Consider the following 23039-nt stretch of genomic DNA (forward strand, 5'->3'; position numbering starts at 1 on the left):
CATATCTGATTAGCCAGCCCCAAAAGTGTTACTAAGTAACAGCTAGTAACTAGTTATTGAGCAACAGTCTTCAGAGGAGTTTATACTATAGGTGAATTCGTTAACCTTTTACCTATTCGCTTAGATAGTAAAAGTGAAGAAATTCTTTGAAACAATGACCTTAGGTAATGGAAATTGCGATGCACTTGACAGAATTTGATAAATCTTTTGTGGTAACTTCATGATTTTGTGATTGTTTACAGGCAGGTAGGTGTTGCTTAATCGATTTCATATGCAGGGAGGAGGATATCTGCATCTCGGTCTCGGACATTTCACCTTCGTTTTTTAGCACAAATTGATAATTTTAAAGTGATTTTTCCCATTTTATTTCCTTATTTGCCTTGGGGTGTGTAATATAACATAATTAATCGTATGAATAAGCAATAAGAATGCAGCCGAATTAATACAGACATTATAAGGTAATTAAATCACGTACAGCTAATATGCCGTTTCGTAATGATCATAGAAGGTCAATCAATGTAATAACGCTATGTTACGTTTTCTGTGGATAGCTAATATTAGATTTCAAATTTTTCTTCTTGTCTACATACATTGGCTGGACATATATGTATGTCCAGCGAATGTATATGTAGTTTCTGACCCAAATTTCGGCGTTATGGAATAGCACCCGTTATAGCCTACTGTATTAAGTAACCGCTGATCCTCACATAGAGCTCCCAAAAACAGATTTACTGCAAGTTGGGCCATACTATTCTTGAAGCCGAACGACAGGACATCACGTCTTGGCGGCACATCCTTCGTAGTGTTAAGGACGTGATTTCCACCATGTGTCTGTATAGATAACGGATTTGTCTGGTTCATTACGTGAAAGCACGAACTTTCAGAGTTGCAAAGTGAAGAAGAGGCTCTTGCTGATAGCCACTGTGAAGCTAAAATGATTATATATTTTGCCCAAATTTAAAAACTCCGCTGCTTTCATCTCAATTCTTGCAGCTTTTTGCCAATTCTTTTTCTTCAATTTCTCACCATCTACTTAAGTTTTTCCATTAGTAGCTCTTCTAGTGCAACAATTTCGTTGCCTCTATTCAATCTTTTTGGGCTATTTCCATATGTAAAAGGTACAAGCTTAATGGTCAATTTGCTCTACTTCATTGTAACAATGTGCAGTTTATATGTCCAACAGACGGTTATTTAAGGGATTCAAACCCCACAAATATCTAGGTTACTGATGGTTTCGGTATCAATTAGCTTATGCAGGAAAGGATAATTATAATTATCGTTTGCTGCCAAAATTAGTCAAATCAAAAGAGAAAAATTTTATCTGTCCATGTGGGTCGCCGAAAAACAAAACGAAGAGTGAAAGTGTTTTCGTTATGGTGTTCTTTGACACTTTCACCTGCTCACATTACTTCTCATTTACTATTTTATATTGATAGCTATTTTAGATTACCATACAATTTGGCCGATTTCCTACATAATTTAAATACAGCGCGTTATGTGACTATTTGCATTTTGCGTGTGTGCTTTGCGTTGCATTACTCTAAGGTTAAATCTGACTCAATTTGCTATGGTTTGTTGGCTTGTATGCAAATTGGACATACGTGATTATTTGGAGAAACTGGAGTGTAGCTGGACGAGAGAAGGCATGAGAGAATCTGTTTGGTTGAATATTTACCACTTGGCTTCAAAAGAACAATTTAATAAATTAAATTTTCTTGATGAGTATCTGTTCATTTAATAATTATCAGAATGAGTAATTTAATTTATGAAATTTAATTTATTAAATTACTCATCTTGATTCAAATATTAGTAATCTAATTAATTGATTCCTGAGCTTTATTCAGTGAAGTTATAGGTAAACGTTTAAAAGTGACCACTAGAAATAAAATGCAGATAAACGACCACCCTGAAACTGAGGTTTGGCTATTGAAACGGACATCCTTATTGCTTATTACCTCTAATTCTCCGTGCCCGTTTGTCCAATAGATCTTATCGACTATGCTGTAGAGCTTTGCCTAGAAAATACGTGTATTGCATTTTCGATATAATAATTCCACGCTCAAAAATATGAAAAATATATCCTATAAACTAAATAGGTCCAAAAATGGTATATTTTTGGCCACCTTCACTTCTTCTAAATATATGATATCGTACATGTCCTTAAGAATAGGACTTACCTCAAAAAACGATTATACTGAACTTAACGAGTTATAAATCGCCCTGCATTTTGGGAAAAAACCCTTTGGAGCCTTATTTATGTAACAACAATTTTTCTTGTAAAAATTTGAATGCATAGGAAAATCTAATATAAAATTCTCTTAGCAACATTGTAAAATACCCTATATATATTTAATTTTAGGGAAAGCGAGCACTCTATATCTCTTAGTGTCTATTGAAAAAAGGATAGGGATTAGGTCTAGAACATATAATTTATTATTAAATAATTATTCTTGATGTAAATCCATAATAATTTCCTTCGCCAAATTGTCTAGAAATTCATAGTAATTTGACGTTCATCATCGATTCAAATTAATCGATAATTACTGAAATCGAATCACTTACCTTCATTTAAAAGACCCATTACAATTAAGTATCTAATAATTGTCTTATATCTTTTTACATATATATAATTGATATTAGGCGTATTGAGGCTAAATGCTTGACATATTAGGATGCAGTGACGATTTCAATAACAACACCATTAGGCATGTGTGTATAATTTACATATTTACTATCTCAAAATAATTACTTACATAGATATATTTATTACCAGTCTATACAATTATTATTAACGTAATCGGAATTAGGTATAAGTACCTACTAGATATTTTGCGCACATTCCAACCAAAGCTAAAATTACTCTCCCCCGTAAGTTAGCAACTTCCTACTATACTACAGCATATATTTTCTTTACATATTAAAGCTGCATTTCTACTCTCACAAACCATCACTGACTGAAATATGCTTGAAATACCACAGAAATTAAATTAGCCCCATTCCTAATTTTCTCTCCCCATCCCCCTTCTCGCTGCGCTCACTTTTCTCACTCAGAGAAGCGCTGGGCCGCTTACATTTTCCGTTCTGCCTCCCACTCGATGGCGTGGCCGTATCTAGAACCATCATCCTTCGTTTACACCAAATTTTCAGTAAACACGACCTAAAATTATCCGACAATACTCCATATAATAGAGGGTTAATCACGGTATTTAATAAAGCCACACTTAAAGCAGATATGAAGTGATGCGAACGTAGAAAGTAATTGTGATCGTCATTTTCTCGTCTCCCATCAACGTGAATGAGAATCATCACTAAAGTAATTGGCAACCACATTACTAGCACTACTATGACGTTTAGGAACAGGATTCTAACTACTTTAATGTGCTTGTTTAGCCTCAATTCTTCTTGGGTGGACAATGAACCATGTCTACTTGTTGAACCATTAGAGTTTCCCATTTGGGTTGAGAATTTCCTGGGCCATGGTACAAAGATATCAGTCATACTCAATTCGCTCTGTCTCCTGGTTTGAGTTCTGCTGCATCCTTTCAGCTCCACAGCACTTATCACCACACAAGAAGTCGACCAAGCATTCTTCGTGCTCAATATTTTCTGGAAGATTTGCTGGTAGTGATACACTAATAGCGCCATGGGCAAAAAACACGCAAAGAACACCACTGTAATGATAAACACTATGGAATAATTGACTGCGTCAGATCTGGGGAAAACTAGGCTGCATATATTTAAGCCTTCTTCGGTGTGGATTTCCCTGAACCAAAGAGCGACCGGTACCACTGCCAGAGAGATGGCCAGCCAGATGAGGAGGGATGTGCAATTGGCTTGAACTGGAGACATTTTGGAGCGGTATGGTGGTACTACTATGCATCGGTGACGGTCTATACTGATGAAAGCTAGGGTCCAGAGGAGCACAATACCTGAAAGGAACTGGAGAGAAGTCTCCTGTTAGAACTAAAATTTGCGTACTGTGAGTTTTTGTGTCACCTGAACATAGGGTATTATCCTGCAAGTTATGTCTCCTAGCTTCCAGGACTGAGTAATTCTTGTGTAGGCCACCACAGGAATTGTAAGGGCAAAGAGAATATCGCTAATGGCTAAATTTAGTACAAAGCAGTTGGTTACTGTCTTCATTTCAGGATATCTGAAAATTAAATTCAATATCAATCTTAGTTATCAAGAACTATCGACGTTTTACAACATGTTACTGTCTGTCCGAGATGATAACGTGATTTTAAATTATTTCTGACAAACGATGAAAAAATGGTACTATTAAAAGTATTTTTATGAGCTGTTATTAGTGTTGCTTGAGAACAGTTCGTTGGCATAGTAGATACAGCACTTACGAAATAAATTTTTGGAGCATTAGCAAAAACTACTTTTTATGCATACGACCGCTATCTAATCGCTATTGAGGGTCCTTCATGAGGTGCGACTGCTGTAACTTGTGAATTTCTACCGAGAAAAAATGGTCCAAAAATTGAGTAAATTTATGTTTGAGTCTGAGAGAGCTACCTTGTAGAGCTACACCCATTACGTCTCTAGCATTACATCAACTGTTAAGTGTCCTGACGTAAGAGGGCATGAACGTAAGTTGCGAATTTCTGCCCGGAATTGCCTTGATTTTATGTTTGAGTTTGAGAGAGTTACCTTTGTTGTATAAGATTGTGGTTGATTTCATTTCTTGATCAATAACAAAAACCATTAAGAATTCCTTTAAAATGCAGTTGGTGTAGCTCATCAATTTATTCCAAAAAAAAGCATCAAAGTCACCTTAACTTCGCAATTATTTCATTTCCCAGTTTAAGCAAATTGTGCTCCCTAAGCTGCGCTATTTGTTTTTCCGCAGTTCTCCACATTTTTCTCTAATTATTAAAGCAGCTGTTCGGAGCCCTCTCATTAGCTCCCTTTGGCGTAGCTTGTTAATTTCAGCAGAGAAAAATTTCCCAAAAATTACATTTGTTTTGAAATTAATTCAGTCATAAAATTGAATGGCTGTACCATGCCTCCGCTTTTTTCATTCTCAGGCTGGCTATTAAGAAACCGTCCGTGTCATGCTACTGGCATAAGTAGCTTCTAATTTTTTGCCAAGAATGATTTGTTAACATTTAACGCCCTAGAAAAGGAAAAACTAGCATGATTTAAGCCGAACAAACTTTTATCGATTAATCCACTTTTCCGCCAAATCATCAGCACTAACCGAGAACAGAGCCGGTCTTTCAAGGTCTTTAACCTGCCTCCGAAAACTACTTTCAAACGCATTTTTTAAGCTGACATGTAAGATATTGTGATTGAAAGCTCAACACTAAAATTTAACATAAAAACTGCAAAAAACAGCTCTAAAAACTTTTCCATCCTCGTTTTAAATATGATTTCAGCTTTGACTTTGTGCGAAAACCAGAACGACGATATGCAGAGAAACTTTTACTATTTGCAGTTATATAATTAGGCTCAGCTTTAACATTTCCAGCTAAAGACTTTTTATTATTCAAACACAGCACGAAAGAGAGGAAGTTTCACACATATCAGGGCCGAGAGTTTTAAAATTCTCTGGATTAATTGGGTCAGCTCGCGATATTTTTAATTAACGAGAGTAGGTTATATTTTTATGATTTCTATTTATGTCCATAATACCAAGTCTGGCAGGCGAAATTACTCAAACAAAATGTGAAAGATATATTGCAATTACAGACAGCCCAAAGTAGGAAAAAGAAAAATAGCTTCGCCCACACGTCTCCTGGGTTGTCACCGTCTGCTCTTCGCGTAATTAAATCCTCTTTGAGGAGATGACACAAATTACTTGTTGTGAGAAGGTCTATCTCAAAGTAAACATCTACTCTCATGAAACTTATTGGATCAACAATAGTAATTTACATAGGCGTACACTAATTTACAGTTTTGGCACTGGGGAAATGCCAGCTTGAGACGACTAATTGCATTTAACAAAATTTCTGAAGAATTTCCAGGCGAAGCATTGCGAAACAAAACCGAGTTTTCACTCGCTCCGAAAGTTTCTAAGCACTTTGGGAACTTTCGTCATTCTCTTCTAAGACAGTTTTATTGCAGATATTTAGGAGGATCCGTGGATCATCGTGTCTAGAGAGCTTTGATAAAGGAGAGTTTAATATTGTAATTTCCGTTGCTTTCATAAAGCATGAAGGTCGTACGTTTTCCTTTACAGGTGTGCTGATGACATTAAAACTGAAGCAGATAGGCCCTGAGGGAACGGTAAACATGGAGGCATGTGGCAAATTAAAGTGGGTGTTGTGTATTCAATTTCGTTAATAGAAAGCTTATGCAAAGTCTAGCTTTCTTATTTTAGGAGACTCGAAGAAGAATGATGGAAGCATTTAAGTCCCTACTAATCTTTCGACAACAACTTTTTATCCGGATATCCCGGAGTTTATCAGGATTAAATCGAGGAATTTTTCTCTCTGAAAAAAGAAGATTATGCAAATAGGACAAATAAACTCTTACAAACTTTTAATTGCACCTTTTCTATCACGTTATTCGCATGGCTTCTCGATCAGTCATTCCCCTTTTCTTTTGCCGTCTTTAATGGGTAAATAAGAGTTTTAACCCACTGAATCTTCAACCTCCAGCACTCGTCTCATCGTGCACGATGAGATATGAGATATCCATCTATTAGAATTAGATTCGCATTTCACAAATATGTTAACCTTTAGTCTTGTTTCAGCTTGTTTGCTGAGAAAGTGGAAAATATTGCGAGCATATGACGCCGTGGAGGACTTGGCGAGAAGCTTTTCTAACACTAACGCATAATCGTGAAGACACTTGAATTTTGGGAAGAGAAAAGATATTAGAAATATTAAGCATCCAGTCAGTTTCACGCCAAGCCGCTTAAATTGAGTCAAATTTGTGAGTGAAATGCACGAAAAGCCGGTGAAGCAGGGAAAACGACTGGAAAGTGCTTCCACTTCCTATTATTCCTATTCGAACAAACCACACCACTAACCCGAATCCAATCCAGGATTTCATTTATAAAAACCAGTAATGAATTTCAAGTAAAGCTTATTTCATAAGCTACTTCTGCAGCTTCCTAATTAGGAAACTTCCAGTTCAGCACAAGCACTGAAAGGCAATTTCTACTATGAAAGCAGTCCCACGAAGCGTCATTGGGACCGAGGTCGACTAAATCTTCGATTTTCTGGGCCGGTGCTGCAGAAGACCCAGGAAGGGCTCCTATGCTTGAAATCCAACTAAAGGAATAGGTAGAGTAAGGTTTTTGCCCCAAAATAAAATCGTTGTATGGTAATACCAGTTTCTAAAGCATGTTTTTTGGTAAAGTTACTTCTATGATACAAATTCACTAAATTCAATCGATGGAGGTCGTGAATTACTCACTTTTAACAAAAACTGGATTTAAAACTACTCTATTCTGCTTTTAGAACCGTGCGCATCAAAGCTTCTTCAAAGGAACATAGAATGCTTTTTTGGCTTAATAGGTGCCCCATTTTGCTCTCCCTGAAAGGCCGCGCGCTAATTTACTTTACTTTTGTAAATCCTCTTTTTCTAGTCACAGCGGTAAATTAAAATAGTCATGATAGAAAATCTATTTCTGTAATTTCAAATGAAATTTTTAATTATTTCCGTCAGACCGGCTGAAACGTGATCTACAGTTCTTTGCACTCATTATAGTAAAAAATTATTTGAGCTTCACTGCCAACGCACTTTAAACACGATATTTTCATTAAGCTTCCTTTCAGACGTTGTCGGCAATGGAGTGTTTTGTATAACTGGCCCGCCTTCGTTTCTTTAGTGTTTCATAGTAGTTCTTTCTTCAGTTTAATCATCTCATTATTTTTTAGTGTTTCATGGGAAACACCGGTGATGAATACTTCAAGAGGAAATTATCTTGGATGTCACATCTGGCTACATGAAATTAGTATTCAATGGAGTCTCTTCGTTTACCCTCCAAATTAAGATCGTTTGCTTGCAACTTCTTTAAATATGAATTTTTCGTCGTGGCTGCCGGATAACTGACCTAGTTAAATTTTCCACTACGTGCTTAGCTTATGCTTTAGTTCGGAGTCAAATGGCTATCCCAGACGTATTTTTCCGCATCTCTTTTTGCCCAAACAACCCCGGATTACCTGGGATTTCATATTTATGGAAAATCATAACAAAATATTTATCAACAGGACTGCCAGGTTCACTTCATGTTCTCTTTATATCACGCAGGGATCGGTCAAAATGAAAGGAGGTGTTATTTATAGGTCTGCCACTTACTTGCTTTTGAGGGTTTCCTTATTTGCCTATCACGTTATCCCTCGACGAACAAATAATCTTTTGAGTGCCGGTCTTAATAAGGAAAATCTCGTCAGGTAAACAGAATTTCGTTGGGACGTAATAAGAGCTCTTTTGAAAACTTTTTCTTCAGCTCTGAATAAAGCCGTTCCACGTGGAAAAACTAAGACCAAGAGTACGGAAGTTTCAGTTCTTATTATAATTCATAATTGTACGATACGCAGATTAATAATGCCTCAGTTACTGTTAAGTCCAAGTGGAAATGTCCAGAATTTCAATCCCTATTATATGGCCTTTTTTATCATTTTACTAAAAAAATCCTATAATATTTTAACAGTTGGTGAGGGGCCCCACCGGGTAATTACCAACGCTTACGACCATTGTAAAACCACATGAAGGTCCGTACCACGAAGTGGCGGGAATGCACATATATTTAATTCAGCATGCACATGTCGGAAAGTGCCCAACTGGCTTCAGTAGAACTGCCAAGTCTGGTTGATTTGTTGAAGAAATCTACCGACCCATAATGCGAAAAAATCTAGGAGCAATGAGGCAAAAACCCGTCCTTCAGAGCTCTGCACGGACTCACTACCTTGAACACAAAGCTACTTCTCATCATGAAGTGCTTTCCTACGTCATGCACGGAGGTAAAAATTGAAACAAAAATGACAAAAGTAGGACCAATCCAAGGGTAATGATATAATGATCGTCCCCATAAATGTCAAACAAAATATTTTTATGGCTCCAATATAATTGAAATTTAGCGTTTATGTTCCATAACTCGCGGAGCTTTTATATCCCCTGAGAGGCCCCCAAAAAAATTTATTCCCGAATGGGATCATTCGAGTCATAAGTTTCATGGCCTCTATTTTATTCTATACGCCGCATCTATGACCTTAACATGCAAGAAAGAAACTTACCTTAAACTCACATTCGACAGTAAATTTGCCTTACCCAGGCTTACCTCGGCAGACAGCAATTGAGCCGCGAATTCCCACAGGCAAAGCCCTTTTGCTCATTTCGGGTCGAGGACTTCGGGTCATTACAAAGTGCCGTTCACAGAATAATGTATAACGTACAGCTGATTTTGGTTCATTAATCGCAACCGCCCTAAGAGCCGAAATTATTGTGTGTTCAAGACAATCTTGTCCCGACTCAATGGGCCGAAACAATTATCCAAAAATAGACCCGAACGGCCGTTACGAGGCGATATCTCTTCTTCCTATCTGGGTTAAAGGGCCACTATCCTATGACTAAATACGTTTTGTTGGGCCTTAATAAGGGTACTTAGCCCCATTTAGCCATGGACCTAGAATTTAAGCCCGTTGTTTACATAGCAAAACAACTTGCACGCGCATTAATGGCATTGTGTTCTGGAAAGTCTGGAAATATGGTGTCAATTTGCATAGGGTTACATACCACCGATGATTTATTTTGACTCCGTGACGTCATAAATTTCTAGTTAAATTTTAGAGTGTTATTTCGCGAATGGGAAGAAAAATTAATACTCCTGAAAGCCTTGAAATTGCACTGAAGGACAACAAGATATAACTTTTCTAATTCCGATTTCAAGAAGCCTTTAATTGAGTGTCAAAAACGTGCTAATGTTTTCTAATGAATCCTGGCACGTTTGAAAGTTATCGATTAATCTCATTTAAATTCTCGTCGAGTTAAACTTTACGAATGGCGCAATCAAGTTTAAGTAGGCCCTATTCGTGAGGACGATATTTCCTTCGTTGAAATGCAACTTCCAACCGAACAAATTGAAAATATTCCCTCATTTCGCAGATATTGCAAAGGAAAGTCATGCATATTACAACCCAGAAAGCGCTCTTTAACCCACTTAAGGAACAATTTGTTTCAGATTTTCCTCGGGATAGTTTCACTTTATGGGGTAAATGCATACAAATTGTGCAGGTCAACTTCAATGTTTCCGAAACGAGGTCGAGGTATTTAGGAAACTTAAGACTCATATTTCACGAAACTTATTGCGAGAATGGGTCCGATTTTGTCTGTGCCATTTTCGGGGTTCTTTTAATAAATTAAAGTTAAAATGATGCCGCAAAGCTGGAAAAATGCCCTGGAAGTTTCACGGCAACACATCAGCGTCTAGAATTAAAAGCTACATTTGGCAGATATTTTGCGCGGCAATTAATCTAGCTGTGCTAATAAACCAGTTTCAAATTCAATAAAAGATCGATTGTAATTAATAAATCAAGTTGAATTTGAGTAGGAAGTTAATGCAACGGCTTCGATTAATTGAATTATTTACCGTATCTTTGCGAAAGCTCTTTGCAGCACTTCCGGTTACTTTTGAGCATCGCTCCCTTGCAGATTGTGCTGATGCGAATTACTAAAAAACAAAATTCCTCTTACATTTCTGCAAATCATCCTATTCGTTCCATTTACAGACGACAAACAACTGTGTTTACAGACAACGTCCAGTCGTTGCAATCACGGCCAACGAGTCACTAAGATAACTTTTCCATAACTTTTCCGAGGATGAACATTTATTTATAAAATTATTGAGATTTTATTTAGCAGCGGCAACACCTGGGGAAATAAAAATTACAGATTTGCGTCTAAAAATGTTTTGAAGAATGAAGCTCTGCCTCCGTAATTGCAATAATTGCGAGGATAGTCCCAGAAGTGCCCGACCTGGCATATAGATGGCGACTTTTCCGGTAAATATTACAAAGACTTAACCTTAGAAAACTTCCGTGTTAAGTTTGAGGGTACTCCGTTAATTTGTGTTCGTCCTGGAACCGTTTTTAGTGAAAGCTTTTAGAGATTTTGTGAACGTGGAGAAAATTGGTCATCAATACGTGATTCAATACTTTCATTTGAAATAAAAATGACACACATCAAAATAGAGTTAAATTCTACTCTGGAGAAATCTGGTTCTTCGTTAACAACTGTAACGTATTGGGTGGCAGAGTTTAAACACGGTCATACGAGCCACCAAGACGAACTCCTTACCGGTCGACCCAATTACACTCCAAATCTCACTACTCTAGAAATAGTGATGAAAATGCTCAAGACTGTACTGGAAATTAGGCATTTGGAAAGGTACTGTCCATTGCATTATGAACGAACAATTAGCCGAGTTTTTGTGTCGATTCATAACCAAATTTATTTATTTAAGGGATGGGTGGAATACTTCTGAGATTACCCTCGTATTTGAATTTTCGGCAAGGACTACTGACGTGCTGGATTTTAAAGGGTTTTTCTGTCTGAAGATCGCTAACATTGTTGCCATATTGACGAACCCAAAACTTCTTTTTAACCCCATTTAACAATCTTCCCAAGAGGCGTATTCATCATAGGTGGATTATCATAAAACACATCCGCGATCGAGCACGCCTTTTTGTATCCTAATCTGGATCAGAAGCTCTTCTAATGTTTGAATTAGTTAGCAATTCATCACGAAGGGGGGTAAACTTGAATGCACTTAAAGAGAAATCCTTCTCTTGTTAGAACTTACCCCAATAAAGATTTTTCGAAACTTTTACATCTAAAACATAAAGCATATTTACTCAGGAGAGCGCTCTTTGAGTTACTGAACTACGTTAAATTCATTAAAGTAACTTGAGGAAGTTATATGATTTGTTGCAGCTTGATGATACAAGGAGACGTGGGCTGATTTTTAAGACTTTAAGATTCCGTCTCATTTAAAATATGAAGCATAGAGCGCCCACCTTGGGTTATTGAACCGTGTGAATTTTATTAAAATAGCGAACTTTGCCGGAACACCAGTAATGATTTCATAGAAGTTTTAATAAGTTCAGTAATCGTGAATTTTGTGAAAGAATAAGTACCATAATGGAAATTATACTTTAGGTAGAAGTTCATGGAAGGTTTGGGCACGAATCCCAAATCTTTTGTGTCAGCAAAGATCTTTCTGTATCACAGATTCTAAAACAAGCGTTTCAATACAAAATTCCTAAGGGGAAGGCAGGAGTGCAGTCTAAACATGATTTTAACATAAAGACTGGCGCAAAGAACTGCATTTGGGCTTATGTTTTTTCTCATTTTATTAGAAGGTCTCCCGATTTTTTGGTAAAATTCATTTCACTCGCCTATTGTGCGTTTGTATGCAACCTATACTAAAATCGAAGGTAATAAAATCATGAGAATGCGACTGGCATAGCGACTGCCAATAAACAGTTTAAAAAATTTTACTATAAAACCGAGAATAATTCAAAGCTATACCGTTTCTGTTCGGTGAAGTATTAGTTTACAGCACTATTTTCTAAAAAGAAACCCTTTCCGTAAAGAGAACTGACGTGCCATTAAGCGCCTGAAGGGCACAGAGTGTAAAATCACAACCCAAATTCTGACATCGTCCGCTTGACAAATCTGCTGATCTTAATTCGTCTTCCAATTAATCAATACTTGAAATTCCGGCAACAAAGCGAAAACACGGGAATCTGTTTAAACTAAACAACAGATTTCTCTTTTTTAGTTTAAATAGTTTAGCAGTTTGGCTCATCCGAAATTATTCACAATTTAAACTTCAGATTTATCTTGGCTCGAAAAAAATTGATTAAACCGATGATAGCCGGGAAGTTAGCTGCAACCCGAAAATGATCTTGTAATGGGTTGAACATGTCTTAAAATTGTATGTGCCTTCATTTCACATTAGTATCTCGTCATTTTGTCAAGAAGCTGGAATATTACTTACATACAACGAAAATTTCAAACATTTTGCGATAATATCCTGTTTTTGAAGATAAACCTCCATTTACATAACTGCAAATATTTACATCATATTTCTAATATCTAATTTTCTTGTTAGAGGCCCGAATGTTTTAAAATGTGAAGCAAAGTTTGTTGTCCTTTCCAGGTTCTGTCATCCTCAATTTACAATATTTACATTTAAAAAATAACGTGGGTTGTAGGCTCACAACTGCCTTGAATTAATTGTTCTCTTTCTCTATGAATCCAAAATCCAAAATTAGTTCAACTACAAAATATACTTCTGTTTATCTAATAGGATAAATCGCGCCGTTTCATTACAGTTATAATATCCAGGTGATTTATGTCTTCAATGGGTCATTTCCGACAATGACAACATGTTTTAATGGCAGAAATATAAGTGCGGTATGAATGCACTGTGAAGCTAAAAATACGTTCCCGGATTTCACAGAGAAGCAGTTACATAAATTAAATTGCTTAATGCTAAATATTGCTGTTTAAGCTTTTAAAGCTTGAGTGAGCACCATATGCTTCTTCTCATAGAAGTTTATTTACCAACCTAGGCCACAGTACCGGGTGATTAAAATTTCATGCCTCGTGTCCTGTATAGGAAAATCAAAAATCCGACTGGAAGGTACGGAAGCATTTTTACTTTCCCACTTTTCAAAATGGCGAATAAATAAATTTTCGCCACGTGGTCACGCACTTTTTTAGCAATATTTGCAAAAAGCTGATTTTTCCGATGACGCCATTTATTACATCGATAAAAACTTGGCAGGCGCCAAGACCGACTCGATGCGATTTTATTTCAGTCAGTTTTTTATGTTGAAAAAAATTTTCCATGAGGTCATGTCGGTTGTTGAAAAGCAGCAAAATAAATTTTCGCCTATGAAAACAGAACTCGACAATCCTAGCAAGAGAAGATTTCATCTTCTAGTTCTTCAAGCAAGACGTCAGACGCGACGATTAAAACATCCTGTACATGTGACGGCATTTTTAGTGGCTGTCATTACGCATCGTGTCAACAACAAACTGCAAGCAAACAGCAGTTAAACTAAAATCGATAGCACAATTAACGAGCGCTTTGATGATGAGCACCATTTAGAGGGGTTTGTTAATCGCTCTGCGTTCTCTTTACGTACTCTTATAATGCGATATTAAAAATAATTCAGTTCACTGCCTGAAATCCAATAAAGCAAATGCATTTTCAATTTTTATGATAAAAAAATAAATGTCATTGCTGCTTACCTTGACACGCATATTATGATGGAAACGTTGGCAAACAGCGACACTATGAAGGTGAAGATGAGAATAGTCAGTTCCAACATGTAGTGACTGTTTTGTGGAGAGTTGAACTCGGAGAAGTAGGTGAAGAAGTATCGGCCTCCCCATCCGCTTTGGTTGTCCACTGCGTAAATATATGAGGTATTCCATGAGTAGTCACCCATTAATGGTTGCTTTTCCATTGCTGGCTACATGAGGGATTTCTGCAATTAAATTTACTTTCTTTGCCCTAATTCTCTTTTAGTAGTTGGAGCTATATAATTGAGTTTGTGTTGTTTTCCTCAAAAGCAATTACCTACAATTAGTTCGGCTTTATTTATTTATAAAGCGAATTTGGCCTCGGATGGAATTTTAGGTTTAGCTTAACTTATAAATTTCCTAAATTTGTTTTCTCTAGGCAGTAAAACTTATGGAGTATTTTTATTAAATGTAGGACAATTTTGAATTGTCGACGTAAAACCCCGATCTATCTAACTTTAAACACTGAAACTACCCCCTATATCAACATTTTCCCAAAATCGGCTAGTCAAAGGTTCCTTTTTGCTTTCAAAAGCATTTTTCCGCCATTTCGAATTACAAATACATCCAAATAAGGAATTTTGTGCGAACTCTTTTCCCAGGGAGCCGGTGTACCTCTTTAGGGTAGAAACGGGAGAGTTAGTGGCAGTGGTCAGATTATTGGTTTCTATGGAAACTAGCTCGATGTTGATGTTAACCGCATCTTAATAATTTGGCCCTAAAATGGGTAACTAATCAAAGCCGGCATCCCTGTGTGAATCACCTTTATAGTAGAATTGAAAAAAATGGCACACACGCCAGGTTTTACCGATGATTTGACTTTTTTTCTGTTAGTATTTACCAATCAAAATACGTATTTCCTAAAAACTGTACGAGTTTCATATTTTGCGCGAAACGCAAATTCGCTCAACAATATATGGATATGAACAAATGCAGTTAAAAAAAAACTTTTCAATGAAAATTTATCGGGTTATTTTGAAGCACGAATGGTATTTAGTGGTATGTTTCCCGAACAAAGACAATTGACGTCATACGTAGTTCATGTAAAATTTTGATCATTTTCGATTTCGCTCTCCCCAGCGATCTTTTCAATTTCGGCCCAGGTACTACACCCCCGCCGCCCCGAAAGAGATATCTTTGAAAACTACTCTCGAAATTCAATTTTCTCTTAGCACTGCTACATTGGATCAGACACCTGCCGGGTACTTAACGATAACTAGCCGTAATTTATTGGTACCTGCCGGGCTATTACCGCTGTAATTTTTCGATAATTGCATTCATCGAATTGAGAATTTAACGTAACAGGGAAATTTTCTTCATTACTCAAGATCAAAATATCCATTGTTCATTACTCATTAAATATAAATGACCATTGGTTTATACGAGTTTGTTTAGAACCATTTATCAAGGAGCTGCCTTCAAACGAGCGATAATGCATATATCGACTTGACAAATCTGTAAATTAATAAGATGACCTTCCCTACGGTCGGCAACTAAAACCCAATAGTCGCAACAATAGAAATATCGCGCTTATGTTGGATTATAAAAATGCATGTTGTTTTCCTTTAAATCACAATGAAATAAGAAAAAAGCAGGCAAATATCCGGAATAATTATCTGAAACGATTAAAGCTGATTTCCTCTTATTTGTAGGTCAAATGCTCGCAAACCCTTGTTTCCTGAAGGTAGCGAGGACGTTAAAGGTATCAGGAACCATTTATTTAGTATTTGCACACACAACAACAGTTAATTAATTTAAGTAGTTTTAATTAACCCTAACTCAGCGGAAGGTTGGTTTTATAAATTATTACGCTTTATAAATAATACCTATGACACACTAATAGTATCAACTCTGAATAATTGTCGGTTCGCTCACCAGTGACTGGCACATTACATTGAAACTAAAGTGTATCGTTTCTGACCTCCGATAACATCGATGCTGACGTACACAAACGTCCGAAACATAAAGGGCATAAATTCGAACCTCAGATTTCGTAGCTTTAAAGTGCAAACTCCTTATTCCTCCTTAATCGCAAAGGCACTAAACTTCGCCATGGGAGAGCAGAAAACGCTCTTGGTCAAAGCACCTTCTAATTAAAACAGTTTTATGAATCGCTACTATAAATCTGAGCTATAAAACTCGTTTAATATTTTTTGAATTATTGTGAACAGAATAGTGCCAAAAAATTGGGAATACATCTGAATCGGTCTTGGTGGTCTTGGTGGTCCGTGGAGCATCGCCGGATTAAGGTGCACTTTATAGATGCTAGTGGAGGTTGCTAAGAATTCACGTTTTTGTTTCCAGACATTGTTCACGATGCAGCAGGAACGCGCCATGAGGAGATGAATTGTCACTAAAAAGTATTTAAAATATGGTTTCATATTTTTAGGCATTTTACACAGTCACGATGTTCCTGCGAGAAAGCGCAGCTACTCCACTGAAAAGACCATAAATCAGTCGACAGAATTCCTAAACATGCAATTCGGTAAATAAATCGGTGATGCAAATCAAATAATCATGGCATCAAAACAATGTCTTTCAACACCTGCCGTAAAAGCACAATTTAATTGTTATGTTTCGAGGATGTAAAACCAAACTGTTTTTATTTAGGTGAAACACTGAAAGGTAGCTTAGGTGTTTGAGGTAACAAAGCAAATAACTATTATTATTATATTTCCCATGTAAAATCAGTTACCCAATTTTCCACACAAATGACGAGATGAAGCACTGGTAGCGATGTGGTAAATTGCTTTACCATCAACCTCACTATTCACGGTCAGAAGACCCCTCCGAATAGAAGAATTTCACAATTAGCCACAAGATTATTTCGGATCACCTTTAGATGGAATCTACCTAAAGTGGTACGCGAATCTTGGTCTGGCGGAGTGATTTGCGTTCAAGATATTCGATCCACATCACACTTTACCGATATCAATCAGAGAAATCCTCCAAATAAATTACCCCTCAGAAGGTCCATATAGAATATTTCGTACAATTCTAGACGATTTGATGTCCTAAAAGTAATGTTGAGGATTAGCATTTCATAAATATTATTAAGCATTTTCTCGATGCACCATTATTCCGCAGAAGGAACTTGTTTGGTCCAGGTTAGTTCAGGTTAAGGTGTTGTAAATTTTCCATAAATCGTTGGGGTCAATTTTTCAATGGCAACACTAATCTAAAGCACAAGCAGGAATATGTTAGATTGATTTTCCGTCAGGTTAACCCGCCCCACATTTATCATGTTTCAGGTAGGTAATTTCGGTGAAAAGGTAAAATGGTAATTTCCTCTAGAAGTGCAACATAGAATCTCTATGTTTATAACGTTCGGTAAAGGAGTTCACCTGGGGCACTAATAGTAATATATTGAAAACTAATGATATAATATTTTAAATAGTTTGCTCCCAGTACATTCTTAGGGCTCTCTTGATGAGGAATAAACTGGAAATTTCCCCTTTAAGCAAACAACCAAGATGCGGATTTTCAAATTCTTTCATATTTTCTTTATTATTATATATCGAGTATATATTTAAAAATTTGCCGTTTCCCAGATTTCTAAAAATGCAAACTAAAGTGGAAAATGCTGAGACACGTCGCTCTTAAACTGAAAAGGGAAGATGAAGAATAGAAAAAGCTCTCACCCCCGATAGACAATATCGCAGGTGTGATAACCGCTTCGTTTTTTTAAAACAGAGAATATGGGTCAAGGGACACATTATTTTTAAGATCTTCAATTTCTCCACATTCCTGTACGATACCTTCAAGTATTACGGCGAATAATTGTAGGTTGTCGTAACATTCCACAAGAGATGTTTCAAGAAGTGCGATGAGAGTTTGAAGATCGTTTGTATTATGGCAAGAAGAATAATGGAGTGCACTTGGAAGATTTCTTAGAACACTGATAAATATGAACACGTTTGCATAAGAAGCAAAAATTTTTAGACCTTCAACTTTAGATTAAAGCCAGTACTCACTGAGTCATCGAAAGTTTAATGCGAATGACACGTAATATTAATCAGCCCATCTCAACTATGACTATAGAAATAAACCCATTATATTTTCATCGCTCTCACGTGTGTTTCGTCGGTTATTTAAACTGAATTCATTTTTGATTTGTTTAGACCATCATCTACATTACCGAATAAAATAATATTATTGCCTTTTGCACAAGCACGTTGCATATGACCTGCATGTATCAGCTAAATTGCAAAATCCCTATTTGAAGAATGCCGTGAGTAATCAAATGCGCATTAGGCTATATAGTGCGGTTGCACCGTTAGCATTCTAAGCATGTACTAATTTTGCTGAAGAGAAAAAACTTTGTTTTGGTATTTAAATTGTCTCAAATAATGGTCTGAAATGATCCGATGAAGCAAACAAACATACAGGGTGTAACATTTCAGCATGGAGATTATTCAGAGAGCGATACTACTCTGCAAAATATTAAAAAAATGCAAACAGACTCATGCTCAAAAATGCAGAAGTGTCGATGTACATGGGTCTCTTAGAATTTTTTCATTATTTCGCAGAGTACTGTCGCTCCCTGAAATATCTCCATGATGAAATGTTACACTCTGTATGTTTATCCCAGAGTTTTTCACGTAAAATACACTTATTTCCCTGCAATCTACTTGTTGCTGTGGGGGTAAACTAACATTACTTGGGCAAAAAGTGTTTACCAACACCTAATTTACTTTTCTAGGTCGGTACTTTTTAATGTTTTCGTAAACCCTTTTGAAAAAGGAAGTTTCTCGTTGGACTCCAGCAACTGCAGTAACAGAGGCCCAGAATTCTCCGGATCGTGCTTTCAGACTTCCATAATATTACTCATGTAGCACACATCTGAATTTTGACGTGGTGGGTGAAGTTATCTAATTGCAAATTTTATGTGCTTTCAAAGTCCAAGGAGATTTATCATGATGTAATTGCCCCTTTCATGATTAGTTGGCAGGAAAATCCACAAATTTGGTCTAGGTGCTTTGATAAAAGTGTATTTTGACGATTATAAAAATATTTCAAATTTGCAAAGTTGCAACCTACATGTGTAATTGCATGTCATCGTGCTTACCGCTCTTCAGGTTCATAAAATGGAAACAAAACGAGCAAATCTGAAATTCCTGCGTTTCCTCCCTAGAGAGATAACGAAGAGGTCTATTTTATTATGAAAGTAAGAATTAAACTTTTTCGCTTGCATGTTTGTTACATCGGCGAACTCACCGGATCTTTGTCTTTAGGATGGAAAATCGCAACCTTATTAATACTATTTATTAAGTATGGAAGATTGTTAGTTTAAACACGAACTTTTACTAGGATTCATCGCTATTTTGGTTGCTTTTCATAATAAACAGAAAACCTTGGAATGTGAATTTTTCTTGTGGAAAATTAAAAAATTTTCTCAAAAATCCAAAAATTTTCCAAAAAATTTTCAAAAGTAAATTTGAGCAACAAGTTTAAATCTCGCAGAAGATTAATTGATACGCCCGTTTATTTAGTTATTTTGATGGAAGACAATTTTCGAGGAGAAGCGTTAAATCTCTATTGAACGTTTTATTTATGTATGGGAAGGTCGAAAAGAAAAAATCGATTTCGGCAATTTGAAAATTTCCTTTTGATGTGGGAGAAAAATTCAGGTAGTTGAACTGAAGAGGCAAACTTTCTCGGTTGGTGACCTTCATGTTACTATGACTAATACGTAGGTGTATATACTATTTAGGACCCTATGCTGCACTTCTTCCGGAGGCTTCCTTAATCTTTTACTTATTGGATTTCCAAAAAATAATACGTTACTGTTATTGGAATATCCATAACTTAATTTTGTCCATTATTAATTACATATTTTATTAACTTTATTCATACAAGTATCTTCTTATTGCGAACTAGTCACACATGTTTGCAAATCCGAGTAATTCGTGCCACTCGCGATTTTATTTGCATAATTATAAAGGCTTATAGCTGTAAGCCTTCATTGCAATTACCAATTATGTACCAACCAAGTTAATTTAAATACGCATTTGTTTGGTGAGCAAATAATATGATCATATTATTGCTTCGATTGTCACTTGCTTTTCTTTTTTAATAATTATTGCTATCATCACTTTCTCGGAAACATATTCAGATTTGTTAGAATGTTAACCATTTTCAACATCTTCAAGATATGTGTATATTACTCGAAGGCTACACCGCATGTACTGAGTGTATTATTTTACCAACGATTTTTTTTTTTTTTAATACAGTTTTCACATTTTTCACAAATTTTTCTGCAAATAATGCGCAGTTTGCCTACTTCGTAAACGTAAATGGTTGAACGGTTTTCACGCTTCCATAATATAAATTGTAGAATTTTCACGCTGCCATTTTCCCTTTTCAGAAATTGACCATCGATCATTCATTGCAAATATTGGAAATTCGTTACCAATGAACTTTTCCACAAACTGTTCTTCAAATTGTCAGGTTTAAGTGCAGCCTGAATCAATATGTTTCTTCCCTAATGTGATTTCCTCACGAGATTTCTTGTGAAATATTGGAATTGAAAAACTCATATTTTCATAATAGAAATTTATCTGGTACGAGCCATCGGTTCAGATCATCGCTGTAGACACTGGCATTTTTGAAAAAACTATTCAGGTTCTTCGGCAGCCCTGCTACTTTTCTTTTGTTGCTGATGTGAATATCAAATTTCAGCTATCGTAATTAGAAGTACATAATGAAAGAGTGAATTACCTAGTGTACTTAGAATTTATTTTTGCGTTTATTAGTTAACGTTGTACGCGCCTATCACCGATGGATTTATCATTATCGATGGCTTATTACATGCCTAATTATCGAAATTTTAACATTTTTTGGTTTTCTTCTCCTTGGCAGAGCTCTGCAATTTCGACTTAAAATAGAACAATTCCAGCTATTTACTATCTCTTACAGTTCGTTAGTTATTGTCAGAATTGTCAAAACAGTGCTGAAGTTCCAATTTTTGCAATTTGCAATCTCACTAAACTCGGAAATAATTACGTAGTCTAAATCTCGGTCAAGCTGATATTTACGGTAACGTGCCAATTGTGCCAGAAGTTCAGGAACGACGATTTTACCGCAGTTTTAACCAACTCTCTCATATCATTTAAGACACATTTAGATAGAAACGCGCCTTATTTTGTTCATTATATGTATTACAAAATATATAATTAAATCTAACCTGGTCAGGAAAAATTGGAGCAAACCTTCATTTTTTAAAGAAGTGTGCATGTTTTTCAGGTACCTAAGCATTAAACAAAAAATACCTGTTATGGATAAATCACAAACAGATCAGCAAAGAAATAAACGAGTTGTCATTACTATAATAAATTAATTAATTGCATTAATTCAATAATTAACCATCGATATTAATATGTTCCGAAAGACATAAAAATTCACAGATAGGTAGGTACTTACATGGTGTGTGGCCAATTTCGGTACTTTCTATTTTCTAATACCGGCAGCACGGTTTGTGAGCCTGAAACATCCACTATAGAAAGTACATAACAACAAACTAACACGACAGTAAATAATTACTTAATTACTAATCCAACAATTCTTTAGAACACTTCGGTAACACGCTAAAAACCTTACAGGTGTTCGCGTTGTGGCGATATCGCTCTCTCTTTCAGCCGTTCTCGCAGGAATCAAAGCAACGACTGATAACATTCTGCGAGTAGTCCTGCTGTGTGGACAGTAGGAAGAAACTCAGGCGCAAAAACTCATGGTGAGAATTGAAAAATCTGCCTTTCTAGAAGGAATTAGGGCGCCTTGCTGATGCTTTTCGGCTGGACTGTCAGTATGTTGGAGCAGGAATCCAAGGAAAATGTTTCGTCACCTAACTCATGGCAGAAAATTTTCAGACATCTTGAACTTTAAGCACTTTTTGAAAATTGTTCATTCGGTTCTCGTTGCGATTAATCTACCTATAAAAATTTCTAGACCCGTTTATCTCAGATTTGAAAAAATATAATGATTATGAGCAGGAGCATCATGAGCTTTATACCTCAAAATCTCGGTTTATTTCGATAATTTCTTGTGACGTTTCCTTATAGCTGTCTTGATTGAATAAAAGAGTTATTTTTTGTCACAAATAGATGAACAGGATTTAAATTTTTTTTGCGTTTAAAAAATAAATAAATGAGGTAAGGGACAACTATGCTCGTTTTATATTCACCATTGAGCAAAGGGGGCAAGTTTAGCGTCCATCTTCACTTGAATTACAATCAATATTTCATTAATAAGAACATTTATTATTAATACACTTAACTTCTTTATGTTATACGTAATATTTTTGAAACATCATACTCAAAGTAATTTTTCATTCGCTATGTTTCCAGAACAGCACCACAAATCCCCTTAAGGGAATAGCGAGATAATAAGTGAAGCCATCCAATTACTCACATTTTTCCACTTGGCTTTTAAAATTGAGGCAGGTTTCTGGATTAGAATATATTAGTTTAAAATTTTAATTCATTTTCTCTAAAAGTTCTCGCCAAAAAGTTGCACAAAGGCTCTTTTATCGCAGTTACGATGGGAACCTTACTTGTCTCCTTTATCGGCTATCATTGCATGTTAAAAGCTTCTTTGCTAAAGGGCAAGAGCATACTAAAAGAACAACAAAAATAAAGATTATTTTTCAAGGTCTTTTAGCAGAGAACCGTGTGTTCATTACAGATCTTTCAGATTAATATTTTTCTAGATGTGAACTCACATTATAGGGAACTCCATTAATTCAGATTAAAACGGTGCAATTA

At 36.1% G+C, this 23039-nt stretch overlaps 1 protein-coding gene across 4 annotated transcripts; it reads right to left on the reverse strand.

Moving 5' to 3' along the window:
• Nucleotides 1-2710: 2710 nt before the first annotated feature.
• On the reverse strand, nt 2711-22007 carry LOC136339317 (free fatty acid receptor 4-like). Of its 4 annotated transcripts, none has more exons than XM_066282447.1 (5): nt 21820-22002; nt 21700-21760; nt 14224-14462; nt 3997-4153; nt 2711-3939 (listed from the first exon to the last, which is right to left on the reverse strand). In XM_066282447.1, exons 3-5 carry the CDS (start codon nt 14439-14441, stop codon nt 2983-2985), a joined length of 1332 nt encoding a protein of 443 aa, XP_066138544.1. In that variant the 5' UTR covers nt 14442-14462; nt 21700-21760; nt 21820-22002; the 3' UTR covers nt 2711-2982. The 4 variants fall into 4 exon arrangements, with proteins under 4 accessions (XP_066138544.1, XP_066138545.1, XP_066138546.1 ...); XM_066282448.1 differs by having other exon boundaries at nt 21700-21772; XM_066282449.1 differs by lacking the exon at nt 14224-14462 and having other exon boundaries at nt 21700-21772; nt 21820-22007.
• Nucleotides 22008-23039: the final 1032 nt, after the last annotated feature.

Source organism: Euwallacea fornicatus, chromosome 5 (assembly GCF_040115645.1).
Source record: "Euwallacea fornicatus isolate EFF26 chromosome 5, ASM4011564v1, whole genome shotgun sequence".
Lineage (NCBI taxonomy): Eukaryota > Metazoa > Arthropoda > Insecta > Coleoptera > Curculionidae > Euwallacea > Euwallacea fornicatus.